Below are 22,034 nucleotides of genomic sequence, written 5' to 3' on the forward strand. Positions count from 1 at the left end.
TATACTTTAATATTAATCTTAAAACTAGATAACAGTGACGAAACAAGTAGAAATCTAGTCGAACTAGAACCCAATTCCGTATTTTTCCATTGTATTTTAACTTAAATTTTTCAAAAGAGGGCCACCCTTTGTGTATACTTTAACATTGTTTTTAAAACTAGATAACAGGACGAAACAAGTAGAAATCTAGTCGAACTTGAACCCAATTCCGTATTTTTCCATTGTATTTTAACTTACATTTTGCATAAGAAGGCCACCCTTTATGTATACTTTAATATTAATCTTAAAACTAGATAACAGTGACGAAACAAGTAGAAATCTAGTCGAACTAGAACCCAATTCCGTATTTTTCCATTGTATTTTAACTTACATTTTGCATAAGAAGGCCACCCTTTATGTATACTTTAATATTAATCTTAAAACTAGATAACAGTGACGAAACAAGTAGAAATCTAGTCGAACTAGAACCTAATTCCGTATTTTTCCATTGTATTTTAACTTAAATTTTGCAAAAGTGGGCCACCCTTTGTGTATACATTAACATTGGTTTTAAAACTAGATAACAGGACGAAACAAGTAGAAATCTAGTCGAACTTGAACCCAATTCCGTATTTTTCCATTGTATTTTAACTTACATTTTGCATAAGAAGGCCACCCTTTATGTATACTTTAATATTAATCTTAAAACTAGATAACAGTGACGAAACAAGTAGAAATCTAGTCGAACTAGAACCCAATTCCGTATTTTTCCATTGTATTTTAACTTACATTTTGCATAAGAAGGCCACCCTTTATGTATACTTTAATATTAATCTTAAAACTAGATAACAGTGACGAAACAAGTAGAAATCTAGTCGAACTAGAACCCAATTCCGTATTTTTCCATTGTATTTTAACTTACATTTTGCATAAGAAGGCCACCCTTTATGTATACTTTAATATTAATCTTAAAACTAGATAACAGTGACGAAACAAGTAGAAATCTAGTCGAACTTGAAGCCAATTCCGTATTTTTCCATTGTATTTTAACTTACATTTTGCAAAAGAGGGTCACCCTTTGTGTATACTTTAACATTGGTTTTAAAACTAGATAACGGGACGAAACAAGTAGAAATCTAGTCGAACTTGAACCCAATTCCGTATTTTTCCATTGTATTTTAACTTACATTTTGCAAAAGAGGGTCACCCTTTGTGTATACTTTAACATTGGTTTTAAAACTAGATAACAGGACGAAACAAGTAGAAATCTAGTCGAACTTGAACCCAATTCCGTATTTTTCCATTGTATTTTAACTTACATTTTGCAAAAGAGGGTCACCCTTTGTGTATACTTTAACATTGGTTTTAAAACTAGATAACAGGACGAAACAAGTAGAAATCTAGTCGAACTTGAACCCAATTCCGTATTTTTCCATTGTATTTTAACTTACATTTTGCAAAAGAGGGTCACCCTTTGTGTATACTTTAACATTGGTTTTAAAACTAGATAACAGGACGAAACAAGTAGAAATCTAGTCGAACTTGAACCCAATTCGGTATTTTTCCATTGTATTTTAACTTACATTTTGCAAAAGAGGGTCACCCTTTGTGTATACTTTAACATTGGTTTTAAAACTAGATAACAGGACGAAACAAGTAGAAATCTAGTCGAACTAGAACCCAATTCCGTATTTTTCCATTGTATTTTAACTTACATTTTGCAAAAGAGGGTCACCCTTTGTGTATACTTTAACATTGGTTTTAAAACTAGATAACAGGACGAAACAAGTAGAAATCTAGTCGAATTTGAACCCAATTCGGTATTTTTCCATTGTATTTTAACTTACATTTTGCAAAAGAGGGTCACCCTTTGTGTATACTTTAACATTGGTTTTAAAACTAGATAACAGGACGAAACAAGTAGAAATCTAGTCGAACTAGAACCCAATTCCGTATTTTTCCATTGTATTTTAACTTACATTTTGCATAAGAAGGCCACCCTTTATGTATACTTTAATATTAATCTTAAAACTTGATAACAGTGACGAAACAAGTAGAAATCTAGTCGAACTAGAACTACATTGTATGTAATCTTTCATTTAATGTAATTTTGACTGAAATTGTTAATAACTTTTTCTTTTTTAGGAATTATATTGAGTTTTATGTCGGAGAATAACGTGGAATTTTATATTAGTTATTCCTCTTCTATGAAATGTACTGGAAGGATTAAGTAAAAAATAAATAATTAATATAAATTAATTGTATGAAATTTTAATTGTGAAGCTGAAAATTGTTCTAGATTAAGTATTTTCTCATCTTTAAAAATAATTTCACTGTTATTGTGTCTATAAAACTATAATGGAACAATAATGGCCGGTTTATTTTCTCTGAAACAATTATATATTGTTCCTTTAAACAATTGAAGATAAAATGTTTTTTAAGTTTCATTTATTTTTATTTTTTATATACAGATAGATTGAATGTAATATAAAAATATTTATAGAATATTGAACTAATCTAAAAGTTCTTTTGCGCTAGTTGGACAAAGTGCAAAGAACACAAAAGAAGTTTTAAAAAATGAACAAATTTGAAACGTTTATTGTACTAAATGTTTTATTAATTTCATCAATTGCTTGCTATGTAAGTACTTATCTTGATCTTCTTTTGTTTAAGTTCACAATTAAATGAGATGTTATTAAAGTGATTAAGTTAATACATTTTATTATTTCTTTTTACTGGGCTAGGTAATGCATCCCAAAATTTCCTTTACCTATACTTATTCCCTTTTTTTGAGCGACTTATCCCAAACATTATTTATAAACCAAAAGAATGATAATAATAGAAAATTGCCGCACTAATAGATGTGTTTGCATTTTTATGGATTAAATTTTATTATTAAGTTGATAAGCTCAGGTAACCTCTATTTGAAGCACCCTCAATATACCTGTCTGCTATTTTATTTTATTTTATCGATTAGCATTTGGAAAAACCCGTTTTTCTTGGCTAACTTTAATTTTCGTTTTCGTTCTGATGTTTTCTTTCCTACATACAGACTGCTACACATTTAATTACTTATCCCCAGATCACAATCCTGTATCCACATATGTACTTCTTATAACTTCATGAAATATTGAATGGGGTCATTTTTCACCTTTATTTACTGCCTATTTTGATGTCATATCTATATATATCACTAAAATGTGAAAACAATAACTGGCCACAGCCCAGATAAAAACATTCTACACGCTACACGCCACTGGCACAAGTATACTGCTATAATGCTCTTCGAGATGTCCTTAAGAATAGTAATTGCCATTCTTGATCGTCAAGCTATTTTGTTACAGATTTGTTGTTTAATGGCATTGAAATTGTTGATTAAAAGAAAATCAGTGTCTGAAAAAAAATCTGGTAAAATTAGCAGACGGGAATCAAGGGAAATTGAGAAATTTATTTCTGAGATCTTTTAAAATAAAATAAAGGACTTTTAAATTGTTAGTATATTTAAATATTTTGTTCCAGAATCCAGCTTGTAATGGAAAATATGAATCAGGCGTACTTCAATTTGAGAAACGTATTAGAAGGGAGAACATCAGAGGCAGTATGGTCGGCAAGCATCATTACGATACTAAATCTCGGCAAGATCTGGTAGCAAAGGCAGATAGTAAAAGACATATAATAAATGAAGTTCCTAAATCTGAAAAAGATGATTGTAAAAGCGCTTTTAATGAAGTAAGCACAAGGAAAAACAAAAGTCTACTCCATGAAATAGCTCGTGATTTGCAGAAAAGAGCTGTAAAACATCAGCCGAAGTTAACAGAGAAAAAGAAAAAGAATTCTAAATTAGGAAAGCAATCAACCAATGAAATGGAAAATTTACTGATGGCTAAATTGGTTGCTTTACTAAAACCAATCAAGAAACTGAACGATCCTGAGCCAAAGCATGAATACATTACACTAACAAGGAAAAAACGTTATTCAAATCAGAATGATTATGATATCACACCAGATCAACAAATCCTCTCTATGGATGAAAACCCTTTATACAATGAAGAACAAAGTATCATACCTGAACGTTATTCAAATCAGAACGATTATTATATGAAACCACAACAAAGTTACATTGACGAAAGTGACTATTTACCCAATGGTGAACCAACATTGGAACCTTCGGATATACTAGAAGGGGCACTTTTTAGGCAAAGGTCGAATAAAAAAAAAATATATAGACATAGACCATTCGACAGGTCAATAGAAAATCAACTAAGGTACATTGATGAAAATGAGAATTTACCAGAAGGAGAATCAGTATGGAAACCTCGGGTATTAGGTCTCGGGACATTTTCTAGTCAAAGGTCGCCAAAAAACTTTGTAATTACAATTAAACAAACCGCACTTTCACCACAAAATCCTCTACGGGTTCAACAAAAGAACTTGGGCGTAAGTGACAATTTTCCCAGGGCAAGACCAAAATGGCAGTCTTCGGATCTAGTTCGCGCGGGATTTTCTAAGCAAATGCCGTCATCACAACAATACATAGTAGAAATTCAATCAGTCGCCCCTTCACTGAAAAATCAACAAAAGAACTTTGGCGAAAGTGATTATTTAGAAGAATGGAAAACTCACGGGACATTTTCTGGGCATAAGACGCCAAAACGCGTGGAAAGTAAAACTAGACCAGTCCCCCCTTCAGAAAGAAGACCTGAAGAAGATCAACAAAAGCAAGTAAAGAAAAACCACCCTAATAGTATTGAAAAACCAAGATGGAAATCTTCGGATGTAGCTCACATGTCATCTCCTAAGCGAAGGCCTTTAAAACCATATGTAATTGTACTTTAACCAGTCGCCACTTTATCAATTAGATAACATGTGCCTAATAGATATCCAAAGTATCCTCTTTATATTCCTTTCATGCAGTATTTTATCCTCAAATGCTAAATTAATCCAAATCCAACATGACCATCTTCTCAATCAATTGGATTTTCTCAAAATCCTTCTCATTGTAAAACATATTATTAATGTAATTGCCAACTTTTTGAAAATTAATTTTAAACCTTTACCGTCAATTCAGTTCACTCATCGAAAACTTTCCTGGCAGATCCTTTAATAATTTAAAATTGAATACTATATTAATTATTAGTTATTTAAAAAGATTTATCGTAAATTCTGAATATTTGCACTATATTTCATTTGTAGTCAACCTATTGAATATGATAGTATGGCATTTTGAACTCTTGTTCAATGATTGCATTTTTAAATAAAAAAAAGATGAATTTGATGTAATTTATTGATTTCCGAAAAATGGATTTATTTAATCGGGAAATAAAAATGAATGGTATTGAAAAAGATATTAGCTCTTCACTAGGTGGATCTGTTACTGATTAATCACTGATTAATATACTGAGTCAGCTGTTTTAGTGCAAGTCGGAAAACTTGAGTGAAGTTGAAATTACCACCACGAAATTACGTCTTTCAATACTCTAATTTGAGAAGTTGCTTTCAGAATTTGTAAAATAATATTGTCCAATGTGGACTTAATAACAAAGGTAGACAGTGTCACAAGAGAAAGTTAGACTGAGGAAACTTGGAATTAAGGATTACCATCTCTCAGGTAAGGATTGATGCCTGGGTTTGCACAGGTAACTTAACCACAATCCTTCAGCTAGATGCAATGATTTAATATCTCGGAAACTGAGATTATTATAAAGAATGCAGTCTATTCCTGTGAATAATCTGTGCTAACGACCGTAAGCTTGCTAGCAAGTTGATATTGAAAACTATTTACGTATAATCACTATGTTTCAGTAATATGTACTATGTAGCAATACGTAATATACTACAAGGTTTTTATTGGGATGAAGTTTTCTCTTATAAAAGTGTTTATTTCATGTACAGGTCTCTAACCAATCCTCTCACAAATTTCTTGGAAGGTCTTGTTTGGCATCTTTTAAGTCCCGTTAAGTTTATTATGGAATATCTTCAATTACTCGAAATATTACTGACTATGTGCTTAACGTACAAATTTGGGAATAACTTTTTCAATGGATTATCAGCCAATGCAGAATAAGAGCTGGTAGATCATTTAATTCTTAGGGTTTGTTGATCTCATAATTATATACCAAGTTTCATCTTAAAAGACATTATCAGTCTTTTATGAAAGAATTAATCTCTATGGTGACATGAGTCGGAGGATGGATAATAAATATATAAAGATTTTTCTTAGAAAGTAAATTGAAGTAGGTAGTGGAGAAACTTAGCACATCTCTTTAAAGACGTGCGGCCATACGACAACATGAAGGCAACTTGCATTGCGTGTAATTGCTCACCCGTCTACTGACTGTTCTGCAGGTGGCGCGCCGGCTGCGGATTGCGCAGTATCTTCGAGCTACGTTGAAGAACAACCTGAAGAAATTTACTTTACCGCTAGTAGGCCAAATTATACCACTTATCTGGAAACCACTGTGGATACATAATGTTTGAATCTGTATTTTAGTTTTATCTCGAAAATCTCGCAGATACCAGATCATTGTAACCATAAAATTATTACCTTGGAATTAATAAACCGTTATGTTCTTTAATCGTATTTTCGTGGAAAAGTTCTGAACGATAATAGAAGATAAATTCGAATGCTCAAAGAGCATTATTGCTTTTAAGAGCAGGTCTACATATGAGACATGGTTCATTAACCCTCTAACCTGCTGTGAAACTAGTAAGCAAAGAATGTCCATTTAGAAATGAGAGAATTTAGGAGTACTTTGGGGTAAGGGAAAATGAGGTGTAGTTTGGTTCGAAAGAAATTAGAACCCCCTCCAATTTAACTTCCTTCCTGCAACAATTAGGACTCGATCTCAGCAACATTTTGCTTCAATTATAGTTGATTCGGTTGGAATAACTAATCACCAAAATATATGGACAGAGATGGTATTGTATTCTTTGTTTAATCCTTGATGGATAACATCTTCAGAATCAGGCTTTCTTTTAGAATTTGCACATGGATTTCAGACTGATTAGAAAGCTGTCTTGTTAGTAAAGAAATAAAACAGCTACGCATTAGTAACAATATTGTAACTACTACTGCATTATAACTAGTAACTGTAATAAATAACAATAGTGTAACTACTACTTTCCATTATTGATTGCTCTTAAAGCTTGTATTTGTAGATCAGGAGTACAAAAAAAAATCATTTCGGAGAAGTAAACTGTTTATTCTTAGTAACAACATTTGAAAAAATATATATATTCTTCAATTTATTTTGCATGGTTATTTTTAAATTTTCTTCAAGTGGTGCCCCTCAATGAAAACAGCCCCGTGGTGTACGTTGTAACGCTGCTCTTTCTCAAGTAGTGGCCAAATTGTACGAGTTTAGATTTTCTTGAATACACTAGCCGAGAAATGTTCAGCCAAAAGATCTCTATTGTTCATGATTTGGGCGATGAACGGAACATGAGATTGTAGCAAAAAAAGATAGTAATCAGATCATCAATCAGTGCTGATAGCATCATGCACAGTGGCCACAACAGAATTTTTTATATGATTCCTAAATAAATATAATGTATACGAACATTATTGCAATGTAAAAACAATGCTTTTTTTTCAGTAACTTTTAATCATGAATCATCACGTAGAAAGCTCAAAGAATTTTGAATTGGTTTCATGTGACAAAGATCTAAAATAAAACACTAAAAAAATGAATAAATTGTACTCAAGTTTCATTCTGCGATTCTCGAATTGTTCACTTATCTTTCACTTAAAAATAATCATCTAAACACAAAATTTAGGGCCGCCACGTAAGCCCAGCTGTTTAGAGGCGAGACCTGCAAAGCTAATACGTGTTAAGTCATTGAGTGGTAACTGATTAACGAACTTAAAACACACACAGAAATATACAAAATATTTATTCGATTGTGTTCTTTATTGTACAAAATAATAACAGCTAGACGCAAAAACTAATTGAACAAAGTACAAACATAAAATAACATTTATCAATGAAGGTTGCAACCTTCAAGTATTACGAAAATACAAAAAACAATAAGCATCTTTTTTTTTACCGCGACCAGAGCACACTGTAAAAACTCCCCTGGGTTATCTCCCGTTCACCACGAGGTGGTCAACATCGATAGCCATTAAATATCGATGTGCCCTAGTCAAAATTCACGGGTTCTTCTGGGGGTGGGCTAGACGCCATCATTGCTAGCGCTTTCTACATATGTATTGTATTGGATTCGATTCCTGGTCAGGACCTTGGATTTTATTTAATGTTTATTTTGAGAACATTATAGTAAAAAGTATGATTGCTATCATATTATGATTAATTCCTGGCCTCCGTCCAGGAAACCTAATTTGGTAGTTAGTGGTAAAGCCCGGCTGAAATAATAGAATACAAAATTTATAGAAATTCACCACTCCTTAAACTATTGTCAAATTGTGACACTGAAATTGGCAACAAATTTTTCTTTTTCTTGTTTTTGTTGAGTTTTAAATCGGAGAAAAAAGAATTTTATTTAAGTTTGCGCACCCACCGAAAAAATAACCTAAGAAAATTAAAATAATAATAAAAATTCCTAGAATGAAATTTTAATTGTGATGCTGAAAATTGTTCTAGATTAAGTATTTTCTCATCTTTAAAAATAATTTCACTGTTATTGTGTCTATAAAACTATAATGGAACAATAATGGCCGGTTTATTTTCTCTGAAACAATTATATATTGTTCCTTTAAACAATTGAAGATAAAATGTTTTTTAAGTTTCATTTATTTTATTTTTTATATACAGATAGATTGAATGTAATATAAAAATATTTATAGAATATTGAACTAATCTAAAAGTTCTTTTGCGCTAGTTGGACAAAGTGCAAAGAACACAAAAGAAGTTTTAAAAAATGAAAAAATTTAAAACGTTTATTGTACTAAATGTTTTATTAATTTCATCAATTGCTTGCTATGTAAGTACTTATCTTGATCTTCTTTTTTTTTTTAAGTTCACAATTTGAGATTTTATTAAAGTGATTAAGTTAATACATTTTATTATTTCTTTATACTGGGCTAGGTAATGCATCCCAAAACTTCCTTTACCTATACTTATTCCCTTTTTTCCAGCAACTTATCCCAAAAATTATTTATAAACCAAAAGAATGATAATAATAGAAAATTGCAGCACTAATAGATGTGTTTGCATTTTTATGGATTAAATTTTATTATTAAGTTGATAAGCTCAGGTAATCTCTATTTGAAGCACCCTCAATATACCTGTCTGCTTATTTATTTTATTTTATCGATTAGCATTTGGAAAAACCCGTTTTTCTTGGCTAACTTTGATTTTCGTTTTCGTTCTCTTGTTTTCTTTCCTACATACAGACTGCTACACATTAAATTACTTATCCTCAGATCACAATCCTGTATCCACATATGTACTTCTTATAACTTCATGAAATGTTGAATGGGGTCATTTTTCACCTTTATTTACTGCCTATTTTGATGTAATATCTATATATATCACTAAAATGTGAAAACAATATCTGGCCACAGCACAGATAAAAACATTCTACACGCTACACGCCACTGGCACAAGTATACTGTTATAATGCTCTTCGAGATGTCCTTAAGAATAGTAATTGCCATTCTTTATCGTCAAGCTATTTTGTTACAGATTTGTTGTTTAAAGGCATTGAAATTGTTGATTAAAAGAAAATCAGTGTCTGAAAAAAAAATCTGGTAAAATTAGGTGTAAAAAGCAGACGGGAATCAAGGGAAATTGAGAAATTTATTTCTGAGATCTTTTAAAATAAAATAAAGGACTTTTAAATTGTTAGTATATTTAAATATTTTGTTCCAGAAACCAGCTTGTAATGGAAAATATGAATCAGGCGTACTTCAGTTTGAGAAACGTATTAGACGAGAGAACATCAGAGGCAGTATGGTCGGCAAGCATCATTACGATACTAGATCTCGGCAAGATCTGGTAGCAAAGGCAGATAGTAAAAGACATATAATAAATGAAGTTCCTAAATCTGAAAAAGATGATTGTAAAAGCGCTTTTAATGAAGTAAGCACAAGGAAAAACAAAAGTCTACTCCATGAAATAGCTCGTGATTTGCAGAAAAGAGCTGTAAAACATCAGCCGAAGTTAACAGAGAAAAAGAAAAAGAATTCTAAATTAGAAAAACAATCAACCAATGAAATGGAAAATTTACTGATGGCTAAATTGGTTGCTTTACTAAAACCAATCAAGAAACTGAACGATCCTGAGCCAAAGCATGAATACATTACACTAACAAGGAAAAAACGTTATTCAAATCAGAATGAATATTATATGACACCAGATCAACAAATCCTCTCTATGGATGAAAACCCTTTATACAATGAAGAACAAAATATCATACCTGAACGTTATTTTAATTTGAATGATTATGATAAGACACCAGATCAACAAATCCTCTCTATGGATGAAAACCCTTTATACAATGAAGAACAAAATATCATACCTGAACGTTATTTTAATTTGAATGATTATGATATGACATCAGATCAACAAATCCCCTCTATGGATGAAAACCCTTTATACAATGGAGAAGAAAATATCATTCCTGAAAGTTTTTTAAAACAGAAGGATTATGATTTAAAACCACTACAAAGATACATTGACAAAAGTGACTATTTACCGAATGGTGTACCAAAATGGGATCCTTCGGATATAGTAGGTCTCGGGTTATTTTCTGGACAAACTTCGTCGAAACCAAACATAAATACAATTCAACCAGTCGTCCCTTCACTAGAAAATCAAGGTTGGGATCCTTCGGATATAGTAGGTCTCGGGTTATTTTCTGGACAAACTTCGTCAAAACCAAACATAAATACAATTCAACCAGTCGTCCCTTCACTAGAAAATCAAGGTTGGGATCCTTCGGATATAGCAGGTCTCGGGTTATTTTCTGGACAAACTTCGTCAAAACCAAACATAAATACAATTCAACCAGTCGTCCCTTCACTAGAATATCAAGGTTGGGATCCTTCGGATATAGCAGGTCTCGGGTTATTTTCTGGACAAACTTCGTCGAAACCAAACATAAATACAATTCAACCAGTCGTCCCATCACTAGAAAATCAAGGTTGGGATCCTTCGGATATAGTAGGTCTCGGGTTATTTTCTGGACAAACTTCGTCAAAACCAAACATAAATACAATTCAACCAGTCGTCCCTTCACTAGAAAATCAAGGTTGGGATCCTTTAGATATAGCAGGTCTCGGGTTATTTTCTGAACAAACTTCGTCGAAACCAAACATAAATACAATTCAACCAGTCGTCCCTTCACTAGAAAATCAAGGTTGGAATCCTTCGGATACAGTAGGTCTCGGGTTATTTTCTGGACAAACTTCATCAAAACCAAACATAAATACAATTCAACCAGTCGTCCCTTCACTAGAAAATCAAGGTTGGGATCCTTTAGATATAGCAGGTCTCGGGTTATTTTCTGGACAAACTTCGTCAAAACCAAACATAAATACAATTCAACCAGTCGTCCCTTCACTAGAATATCAAGGTTGGGATCCTTCGGATATAGCAGGTCTCGGGTTATTTTCTGGACAAACTTTATCAAAAGCAAACATAAATCGAATTCAACCAGTCGTCCCTTCACTAGAATATCAAGGTTGGGATCCTTCGGATATAGTAGGTCTCGGGTTATTTTCTGGACAAACTTCGTCAAAACCAAACATAAATACAATTCAACCAGTCGTCCCTTCACTAGAATATCAAGGTTGGGATCCTTCGGATATAGCAGGTCTCGGGTTATTTTCTGGACAAACTTCGTCAAAACCAAACATAAATACAATTCAACCAGTCGTCCCTTCACTAGAATATCAAGGTTGGGATCCTTCGGATATAGCAGGTCTCGGGTTATTTTCTGGACAAACTTCGTCAAAACCAAACATAAATACAATTCAACCAGTCGTCCCTTCACTAGAATATCAAGGTTGGGATCCTTCGGATATAGCAGGTCTCGGGTTATTTTCTGGACAAACGTCGTCAAAACCAAACATAAATACAATTCAACCAGTCGCCCCTTCACTAGAAAATCAAGATTGGAACATTTACGAAAGACGCAATTTGCCAACTGTAAAACGAGATTGCAAACCTTCGGATATAGTAGGTCTCGCGTCATTTTCTGGACAAACTTCGTCAACACCAAATATAAATCAAATTCAACCAATCACCCCTTCACTAGAAAGTCAAGATTGGAACATTTATGGAAGACCCTATTTCCCTACTGAAAAACCAGATTGCAAACCTTCGGATATAGTAGGCCTCGCGTCATTTTCTGGACAAACTTCGTCAAAACCAAATATAAATCAAATTCAACCAATCGCCCCTTCACTAGAAAATCAAGATTGGAACATTTATGGAAGACCCTATTTTCCTACTGTAAAACCAAATTGGGAACCTTCGGATATACTAGGTCTCGGTTTATTTTCTGGACAAACTGCGTCAAAAGCAAACATAAATAAAATTCAACCAGTCGCCCCTCCATTAGAAAATCAAAATTGGAACATTAACGGAAGACCCTATTTGCCTACTGTAAAACCAGATTGCAAACCTTCGGATATAGTAGGTCTCGCGTCATTTTCTGGACAAACTTCATCAAAACCAAATATAAATCAAATTCAACCAGTCGCCCCTCCATTAGAAAATCAAAATTGGAACATTTATGGAAGACCCTATTTTCCTACTGTAAAACCAGATTGGGAACCTTCGGATATAGTAGGTCTCGGGTTATTTTCTGGACAAACTTCATCAAAACCAAATATAAATCAAATTCAACCAGTCGCCCCTTCACTAGAAAATGAAGATTGGAACATTTACGGAAGACGCAATTTACCTACTGTAAGACCAGATTGCAAACCTTCGGATATAGTAGCTCTCGCATCATTTTCTGGACAACCTTCGTCAAAACCAAATATAAATCAAATTCAACCAGTCGCCCCTTCACTAGAAAATGAAGATTGGAACATTTACGGAAGACGCAATTTACCTACTGTAAGACCAGATTGCAAACCTTCGGATATAGTAGCTCTCGCATCATTTTCTGGACAACCTTCGTCAAAACCAAATATAAATCAAATTCAACCAGTCGCCCCTCCATTAGAAAATCAAGATTGGAACATTTATGGAAGACCCTATTTTCCTACTGTAAAACCAGATTGGGAACCTTCGGATATACTAGGTCTCGGGTTATTTTCTGGACAAACTTCATCAAAAGCAAACATAAATAATATTCAACCAGTCGCCCCTTCACTAGAAAATCAAGATTGGAACATTTACGGAAGACGCAATTTACCTACTGTAAGACCAGATTGCAAACCTTCGGATATAGTAGGTCTCGCATCATTTTCTGGACAACCTTCGTCAAAACCAAATATAAATCAAATTCAACCAGTCGCCCCTCCATTAGAAAATCAAAATTGGAACATTTATGGAAGACCCTATTTTCCTACTGTAAAACCAGATTGGGAACCTTCGGATATACTAGGTCTCGGGTTATTTTCTGGACAAACTTCATCAAAAGCAAATATAAATCAAATTCATCCAGTCGCTTCTTCACTAGAAAATCATGATTGGAACATTTACGGAAGACGCTTTTTACCTCCTGTAAAACGAGATTGCAAACCTTCGGATATAGTAGCTCTCGCGTCATTTTCTGAAAAAACTTCGTCAAAACCAAACATAAATAAAATTCAACCAGTCGCCCCTTCACTAGAAAATCAAGAAAGGTTCATTGACGGAAGTCTATTTTTACCTACTATAAAACCAGATTGGAACCCTTCGGATATAGCAGCTTACTGGTCATTTTCTGGGCAAACTTTATCAAAACCAAACACAAATACAGTTCAACCAGTCGGCCCTTCACTAGAAAATCAAGAAAGGTACATTGACGGAAGACGCTATTTACCTACTGTAAAACCAGATTGGAAACCTTCGGATATAGGAGCTCTCGGGTCATTTTCTGGGCAAACTTTCTCGAAACCAAACATAAATACTATTCAACCAGTCGCCCCTTCACTAGAAAATCAAGAAAGGTTCATTGGCGGAAGACGCTTTTTTCCTATTCCAAAACAAGATAGGAAAACTTCGGATATAGAACCTACGGGATCAATTTCTGGGCAAACTTTTTCAAAACCAAACGTAAATCAAAATCAACCAATTACCCCTCCACTAGAAAATCCTCTACAGCAGCTAAAAAGGTACTTTAACGAAAGCGGCTATTTACCTGAAAATCCAAACATAAATACAATTCAACCAGTCGCCCCTTCACCAGAAAATCCTCTACAGGATCAACAAAATTACGGAAACGAAAATATAACTACTGAAAAACGAAGATGGAAATCTTCGGATATAGCTCGCGGGTCATTTTCTAAAGGGAGGCTGAAAGGTCCGTTCGTAATTATACTTTAACCAGTCGCCCCTTTTTCAATTAGATAACATGTAATAGATAAAGTATCCTCTTTATATTCCTTTCATGCAGTATTTTATGCCTCAAATGCTAAATTAATCCAAATCCAACATGACCATCTTCTCAATCAATTGGATTTTCTCAAAATCCTTCTCATTGTAAAACATATTATTAATGTAATTGCCAACTTTTTGAAAATTAATTTTAAACCTTTACCGTCAATTCAGTTCACTCATCGAAAACTTTCCTGGCAGATCCTTTAATAATTTAAAATTGAATACTATATTAATTATTAGTTATTTAAAAAGATTTATTGTAAATTCTGAATATTTGCACTATATTTCATTTGTAGTCAACCTATTGAATATGATAGTATGGCATTTTGAACTCTTGTTCAATGATTGCATTTTTAAATAAAAAAAAGATGAATTTGATGTAATTTATTGATTTCCGAAAAATGGATTTATTTAATCGGGAAATAAAAATGAATGGTATTGAAAAAGATATTAGCTCCTCACTAGGTGGATCTGTTACACTGATTAATATACTGAGTCAGCTGTTTTAGTGCAAGTCGGAAAACTTAAGTGAAGTTGAAATTACCACCACGAAATTACGTCTTTCAATACTCTAATTTGAGAAGTTGCTTTCAGAATTTGTAAAATAATATTGTCCAATGTGGACTTAATAACAAAGGTAGACGGTGTCACAAGAGAAAGTTAGACTGAGGAAACTTGGAATTAAGGATTACCATCTCTCAGGTAAGGATTGATGCCTGGGTTTGCACAGGTAACTTAACCACAATCTTTCAGCTAGATGCAATGATTTAATATCTCGGAAACTGAGATTATTATAAAGAATGCAATCTATTCCTGTGAATAATCTGTGCTAACGACCGTAAGCTTGCTAGCAAGTTGATATTGAAAACTATTTACGTATAATCACTATGTTTCAGTAATATGTACTATGTAGCAATATGTAATATACTACAAGGTTTTTATTGGGATGAAGTTTTCTCTTATAAAAGTGTTTATTTCATGTACAGGTCTCTAACCAATCCTCTCACAAATTTCTTGAAAGGTCTTGTTTGGCATCTTTTAAGCCCCGTTAAGTTTATTATGGAATATCTTCAATTACTCGAAATATTACTGACTATGTGCTTAACGTACAAATTTGGGAATTACATTAGGGCGAAAAAATAATTGCCATTTCAGTCGTGATACATTTATTCTGCCGAGCTTTCGACCTAGGGACTAGGTCATCTTCAGGGCTAGTTTACAAAGTAAAAGGGTTGGTGTGTCTTCTGCCTTGTCTGTACATGTACTAAATGTCCATCATGAACTCAATCAGTCCATGAACAGTCAAGACAGAAGACACACCAACCCTTTTAATGTAAAATAGTAATCTTCAGAGATGACCTAGTCCCTAGGTTGAAAGCTCGGCAGAATAAATTTATCACGACTGAAATGGCAATTATTTTTTCATCCTATTGAAACTATGAATCAGTCACCATAAATAATGTACAACAATTTGGGAATTACTTTTTCAATGGATTATCAGCCAATGCAGAATAAGAGGTGTAGATCATTTAATACACAGGGTTTGTTGATCTCATAATTATATACCAAGTTTCATGTTAAAAGACATTATCACTCTTATGAAAGAATTAATCTCTATGGTGGCATGAGTCGGAGAATGGATAATAATGTATAAAGATTTTAAAGGTAGTAGGACAAATCATACGACTTATCTGGAAACCACTGTGGATTCATAATGTTTGAATCTACAATTTAGTTATATCTCGAAAATCTCGCAGATACCTGATCATTGTTATCCGAAAATTATTGCCTTGGAAGTACCGTTATGTTCTTTGATTTCAACACTGCAACGTCCTAAATAATAATAATTGCTTTCTTTTTTTTTCTGTTAACGATATCCTTGGTTGGAAAATGTTTCCCCGGAATTATTGGACGAAATAGTCAGATTCTGGCATCAGTTGAAAGTCTTGGCGCGAGCTCATTTAACAGATCGCTTTTATTTTCTTTTTTTCTGTAAATAAATAAAACAAGAAACTCAGATTTTTCACCTTGATCCTCCAGGACCCTGCATGAGTTCGCTCTAAAAGAGTTATGATGGTGATTTTAAATCTCAAGAGGTTTGTTGTATCCTTAGTTTCTCTCCATCCTTGGGGGGAAAAAAAGGAATGATATGTGATCCACATATAACTCTCATGCCAGGGAAGATGTTCACTTTCAAGCAGAATGCTCAACCAAGACAGATTTTCCTAATTCTTAGCTTTGTCATTCTTTTTTAGGGCACAAAGAAAAAAAGCACTTATCATAAAGGTTTCTGAATTCTCCAAACAAGCAAATTGTTAAGCAAGCTCGGAGATATGACCAATGGGTAATTGAAAAGTTTAATTTTTTTCAAGACCAATTTATGTTTGCAAAATTATTTGTAATTGTTTGTATTTATATTAATAAAATTGTTTATTTATTTATTCTAGCAGAAGAATATCCACTCAGTGAATTACTGTTTTATATTTTTGTTGTAATATTTTTTTCTTCAATTAAAGTGCTATCATTTTTATTATTATTAGTGAAATATCGATCAAAGTTGGCCTGAAAATTGTTTTCAGACGAAGAATAAAATTGTACAAAACAGTTTTTAATTTGTACAAAGTGCATACGTGTATTTATTTTTATTGATTCTCCTAACCCGGTTTAGAATTGTCTTATCAGATTAGGGTTCGGACTGTTTTATATGAAAATTGTTAGGTTCCTTAATTATAAAAATTACAATGCCTTTAATTTGGCTATGTTTTCGATTGATCTCAACATTGCGAACCATTTCATTTATTATAGAGAAACTTACAATCATAGAGACAATTTTTAGTTTATTGAGAAGCTTGACAATTCAACTTGTTATGATGAAATAATACGAGTTTTATCCAGCCCACTAGTAGACCAACCAATTACATTTACAACAAATTAACCAAACATTTTTGGTACATATTTTGAGAACATATTATTTCCTATGAACCAACATTCAATTTCGGTAACTTAGTTTCCAATAGAACACAATAAGATTATGGCCAAAAATTGGTAAACCAGAATCAGTATCATTTTATTGAATTTAAAAGATTTTCTTTATACATTTAAAAATGCCCGAAATATACAATTAAGACACTATTTCGGGCATTTTTTTCCCCCCACGAAATTTTGTCATTTGTAATAGACGAAACTAGACAACCCCCTTTAATAGCCATTTTTTGGCATACTCAACTGTCTTGCCATCGGTATAATAATAACAAGAATGCAAATGTGATTCTAAATTTTCAAATTTGGAAAAAAAATCAGCTGACTAAAAGGGCGCCTTTGACTGAACAGATTATTTAGTAAAAAATAAAATGCGATGCCTATTTTTTTTCAGGCTTGCTGTACGTCCAGCAACTACCATATTAGGTATCGTGGACGGTTAGATTATTCAGTATTTTTGAAATTTCCCAAAAACCAATCTTACGATTACATTATACTTAATAATAATAATAAGAAGACACTTTATTGAAAATAATTACAAACTTTAGAACGGAAAACCAAACAAAAGCGGATACGGAAAAAGTGACTTAATTGAAATGAGAATTGTATAAAACAAAAACTATTATTAATAAAGAAAAAAGAACATTATAATTAAATACGATAAAGAAAAATAGCCTCCATACAGTACTAATAAACATTCATAGAAAAAGTAAAGAGAGAATTAAAATAAAATTAATGGACATGAACATATAAATAAACTAATAATTAAATTCTTGAATTAATTGGTATCTATACAATCAGGCAGAGCAAGCATGATTAATAAGATTGAGACAGTTAGTAGAGTTTAAAAGCGCTCTTAAATTGGGCAAAGTTAAAGAACGAACACCGAGGTGTCGCACACTAAATTCTGCCGAGATAGGACAGATGGCCAAAAAAATGAACTCTGGCCTTTATATGGCGTAGTGAGCACAACTGTACCTCTCTGTCAACCCAAGGGGTAAAATTTAAATAGAACAGTTCGCATTTCATCTTGAACAGCCAACGTTATTCTTTTAAATTTAATGCTGTAGACTGAGATGAGAAAGAAAATAGGCAAGCATTAACATTAAGCTCTCTATAAAAAAAGGTATCTATTAGAATCTTTGGCACTTGTAACACACACAGTTCCCGATGAACTATCTTTATTTTATCTTTCAGAATAGCAAACTGATTCTTCCATAATGGAACATTATTATAGGTGAAACTGAAATTAAGACTACTGTATCTTTCAGACAGTTTTATCCAGCTGTCAAACCAAAAGGTATTGTGTTTAACGATTTCTTGGGCAATTAGTCTAGAAAGTCTGTAAGCCGGTAATTCAAGGATTTTCAAAACATATCTGAAATGGAGCCTTAAAGTAAACGTAAATAACAAATCAACACCACTTTCAAGATACAGCATGAAGTTTTTAGTAATTGAAGGCAGGGAATAACTGCTCAAATCCCCAAACTTGAGCGGCGTAACAAGCGATAGATCCAGAAGACAGTATTAAAACCTTGGAACTTATGGGACAAGGGAACCATACTCTGAGCAACAAGGACTGACCAGACAGTATTAACGGGCCATTTTAGCCATTTCAGACTCCCTCCTTAATGTACTTTTGGAAGGAAAGGCGAGGTGTCAAACTAAACCCCAAATATTTGTAAGAATTAACCACATCTATCGGCTTATCCCCAAATATCCAACTTTCCCTGGACGAAAGCCTACCTCCTCTTCTAAAAACAACAATCTTAAGGTTTCGCCAGATTTACCTCCAAACCCCACTGTTCACAGTATTTTTTAAGGATTTTAATATTACTCTGGAGTTATATTATACTTTATACAGTGATTATAAAAATATAAATTTACTATTCCTCCACTGGAAAAACCTCTCTAGTCAATGGAGGGAAAATAAATTGGGACATTTTTTTCGAAATGTTGGTATAAAAATTTATAACTAGGTACATCTAAAGAGTACTTAGTTAAAAGTAAATGAATAGAATAGAATGGAATAATATTATTTGTTTTAAGAGTTCTACCCTGTACAAATGAAGTTTGGTTTAATAATGTAAAATAAAACCTTATAAAACATAAATAAAAACTTGAATTGATAACTAAAAATATACATTCCAATCGAATGAAAATAAAAAGAACCAAAATTTAAAAACAAAAAATTATAAACAAAACAAAATTATAAAAGTATTTTTATAAACTCAAAACAAAATTCCTCATTTTGAAGGCACTTGTTATAAAATAAAATAAATTATTTAATTTATCAATGTCGGCTACATCTAATAGAGCTTGAACTTGAACATCTACATCTGAAATACTAGAGATGTATTTATTCAAGTATTTATCTCTATAAGATTGCAGCCTCATACATTTTAATAAAAAGTGCTGTAAATCCTCTCTTTCGGGAATACTGCATATAGGGAAATTGGAGGTATCTGCTTGAAAACTGTTTCTAAAACCAAGAAGAAGTGATTTGAAATGAACGAGGCTGACATAACCTCAATTGACTAATTAATTTATGCTTTATAATTGGCACCCTCAGAGACAAATATTGCTCACCCAGCGTTAGACTACTTATCTTTCTGAAGTCTGGATTGTAGTTTGAATGCAGAACAGCGTTAATGTCTAAAGAAAATTTATTATTCCGAAATTTCAGAATGCTACTGCTGAATTCATCCTTAAATTGTGACATTTCGCTACTATTTAGCAAGCTAACTGCATCAATAGACTCCAATTTTCCTATTAACTGATTGTATCAATTAAATTTAACCACAGATATTCTGTCATTACTGAGGGATTTTAAAATATTCAAACATATCTTTGGGAGGCGGTTACCATCCATTTGTTGAACTTTATACCACCATCTAACCATCTTTTTTTAGAACCTCAATTTCAATAGACTCTAACCCAACTTCTAAACGTACATAATGATTAGGCACATTTCGTGACCAATGGAAGATGGATTTAAAATATCTGGTCTGAACACATTCTAACTTACTGCAATATAATGGAGCCCAAATTTCTGCGCTGTATAATAAAACGGAATTAATCATAGATTCTAATAATTTTTTTCTTGTCACTAGCGAATCCGATTTTGACTTTATTAAAATTTCACTAACTTTACGGGATGCTAATTGTGATTTTCTAATAAAATGGTCAGCTGTAAGTGAAAAAAGGCCTGAAGAAGAGAAAAGCACTCCGAGATAAATGTATTGTTTTACTATTTCAAAGTTAAAAGTAAATGTATAAGAGTTTTAAATATTTAATTAAATTTTATGATAAATTTAGAGTGAGGAATCTGAAAAACTGTTCCGAGTATTAAATACCATTTTTTCATGGTTATTGTACCTATAAAACTACTGTAGAATAATAATGACCGGTTTATGTCTCTGAAACAATTATAATATTGTTCCAAGAACAATTGATGATAAAAATATTAAAATATAATTAAATTGAACGTAAAATAAAATTATTGATTAGAATTTTTTAACTGCCATCAAATGTTTATTTCAATAAGTGGTGAAAGTATTGTATCATGTACAAATTAAAACTGTTTTTTGTACAAAGTATCGTTTTTACTACAATTCTTGCAGTATCCGTAAGTAATTTTTCGTATAATTCTTTTAAAACTGAAATTTTTTAATATAATTTATGCAGGAGTGGATCAACTTTAGCCAGCTAATTTTACAGTAAAAACATTTCTAACTTTTGTTTACTTTTTATTCTAAGAAAAAAAATTTGCAAAAACACTTCCCAACAATATTAAGAACAATGGTGTGAATATATTCCTTCTCAAATAGATTCTTAAACCTCCCAGTTTAGTGTAATATCTACTAACATTATCTATTTTGTTTTAGAAATCGGCGTATAATGAAAAAGGTAAAGGAAACACGATTAACTTTGAAAAGCGCAGCAGAAGAAACATCCAAATTAATAAGATTCTACCAAGAAATGAAAGTAACGAAAAACAATCAAACAATAATAGTGAGATATCGTTATCAACTGTTATTGCATTAAATTCTCTGCTACATCCAATCAACATTCATAGTCCTGAGTATGAATTAAAGCGCCAGCAAATTACACTAACAAGGAATACACGTTCTACATCAGCCGACCAACAAGTGGTCAAGAGTGATGACAATTTAGGACATGTTACGTCATTGGATAAAGAATTCAACAAAGTGGAACTGGATAAATCATCATCTACACATGACAATATTAACAAGAACGGTATCGCAAGTCAAAATAAGTTTCGTTTCAAAAAAGATAATCACATAATACAGGTGCCACCCCAGAATCAAAATAGGTATTTGCAAAAAAATAAATCCGCCCAGTTTTCTAACGAGAAGGCTTCAAATCAACAGAATTTCAACCCATATATTCCTTCAACTTACCAAACAAATGTCTATCCGTATTTACCTGGCCAAGTTTATCCGTATTTACGTGGCCAAGTTAATCCATATTTACCTGGCCAAGTTAATCCATATTTACCTGGCCAAGTTAATCCGTATTTAACTGGCCAAGTTTATACATATTTACCTGGCCAAG

At 32.6% G+C, this 22,034-nt stretch overlaps 2 protein-coding genes and 1 long non-coding RNA gene across 3 annotated transcripts; all 3 read left to right on the top strand.

Moving 5' to 3' along the window:
- The first annotated feature begins 2,461 nt into the window (after nucleotides 1-2,461).
- LOC141457943 (uncharacterized) lies at nucleotides 2,462-5,265 on the top strand. Its single transcript, XM_074135349.1, has 2 exons — nucleotides 2,462-2,619; nucleotides 3,499-5,265. The coding sequence occupies exons 1-2, from the start codon at nucleotides 2,557-2,559 to the stop codon at nucleotides 4,813-4,815; spliced, it is 1,380 nt and encodes a 459-aa protein (XP_073991450.1). The 5' UTR covers nucleotides 2,462-2,556; the 3' UTR covers nucleotides 4,816-5,265.
- A 3,495-nt stretch (nucleotides 5,266-8,760) lies between these two features.
- Nucleotides 8,761-14,861, top strand: LOC141457936 (uncharacterized). Its single transcript, XM_074135329.1, has 2 exons — nucleotides 8,761-8,919; nucleotides 9,810-14,861. Exons 1-2 carry the CDS (start codon nucleotides 8,857-8,859, stop codon nucleotides 14,421-14,423), a joined length of 4,677 nt encoding a protein of 1,558 aa, XP_073991430.1. The 5' UTR covers nucleotides 8,761-8,856; the 3' UTR covers nucleotides 14,424-14,861.
- Nucleotides 14,862-14,974: 113 nt separating this feature from the next.
- On the top strand, nucleotides 14,975-21,485 carry LOC141457965 (uncharacterized). Its single transcript, XR_012460680.1, has 3 exons — nucleotides 14,975-15,179; nucleotides 16,733-16,821; nucleotides 21,344-21,485. It is a non-coding gene; the product is annotated as an uncharacterized lncRNA (long non-coding RNA).
- The last annotated feature ends 549 nt before the right edge of the window (nucleotides 21,486-22,034 follow it).

Source organism: Rhodnius prolixus, unplaced genomic scaffold (assembly GCF_049639745.1).
Source record: "Rhodnius prolixus isolate KJV_2025 unplaced genomic scaffold, Rpr scaffold_5, whole genome shotgun sequence".
Lineage (NCBI taxonomy): Eukaryota > Metazoa > Arthropoda > Insecta > Hemiptera > Reduviidae > Rhodnius > Rhodnius prolixus.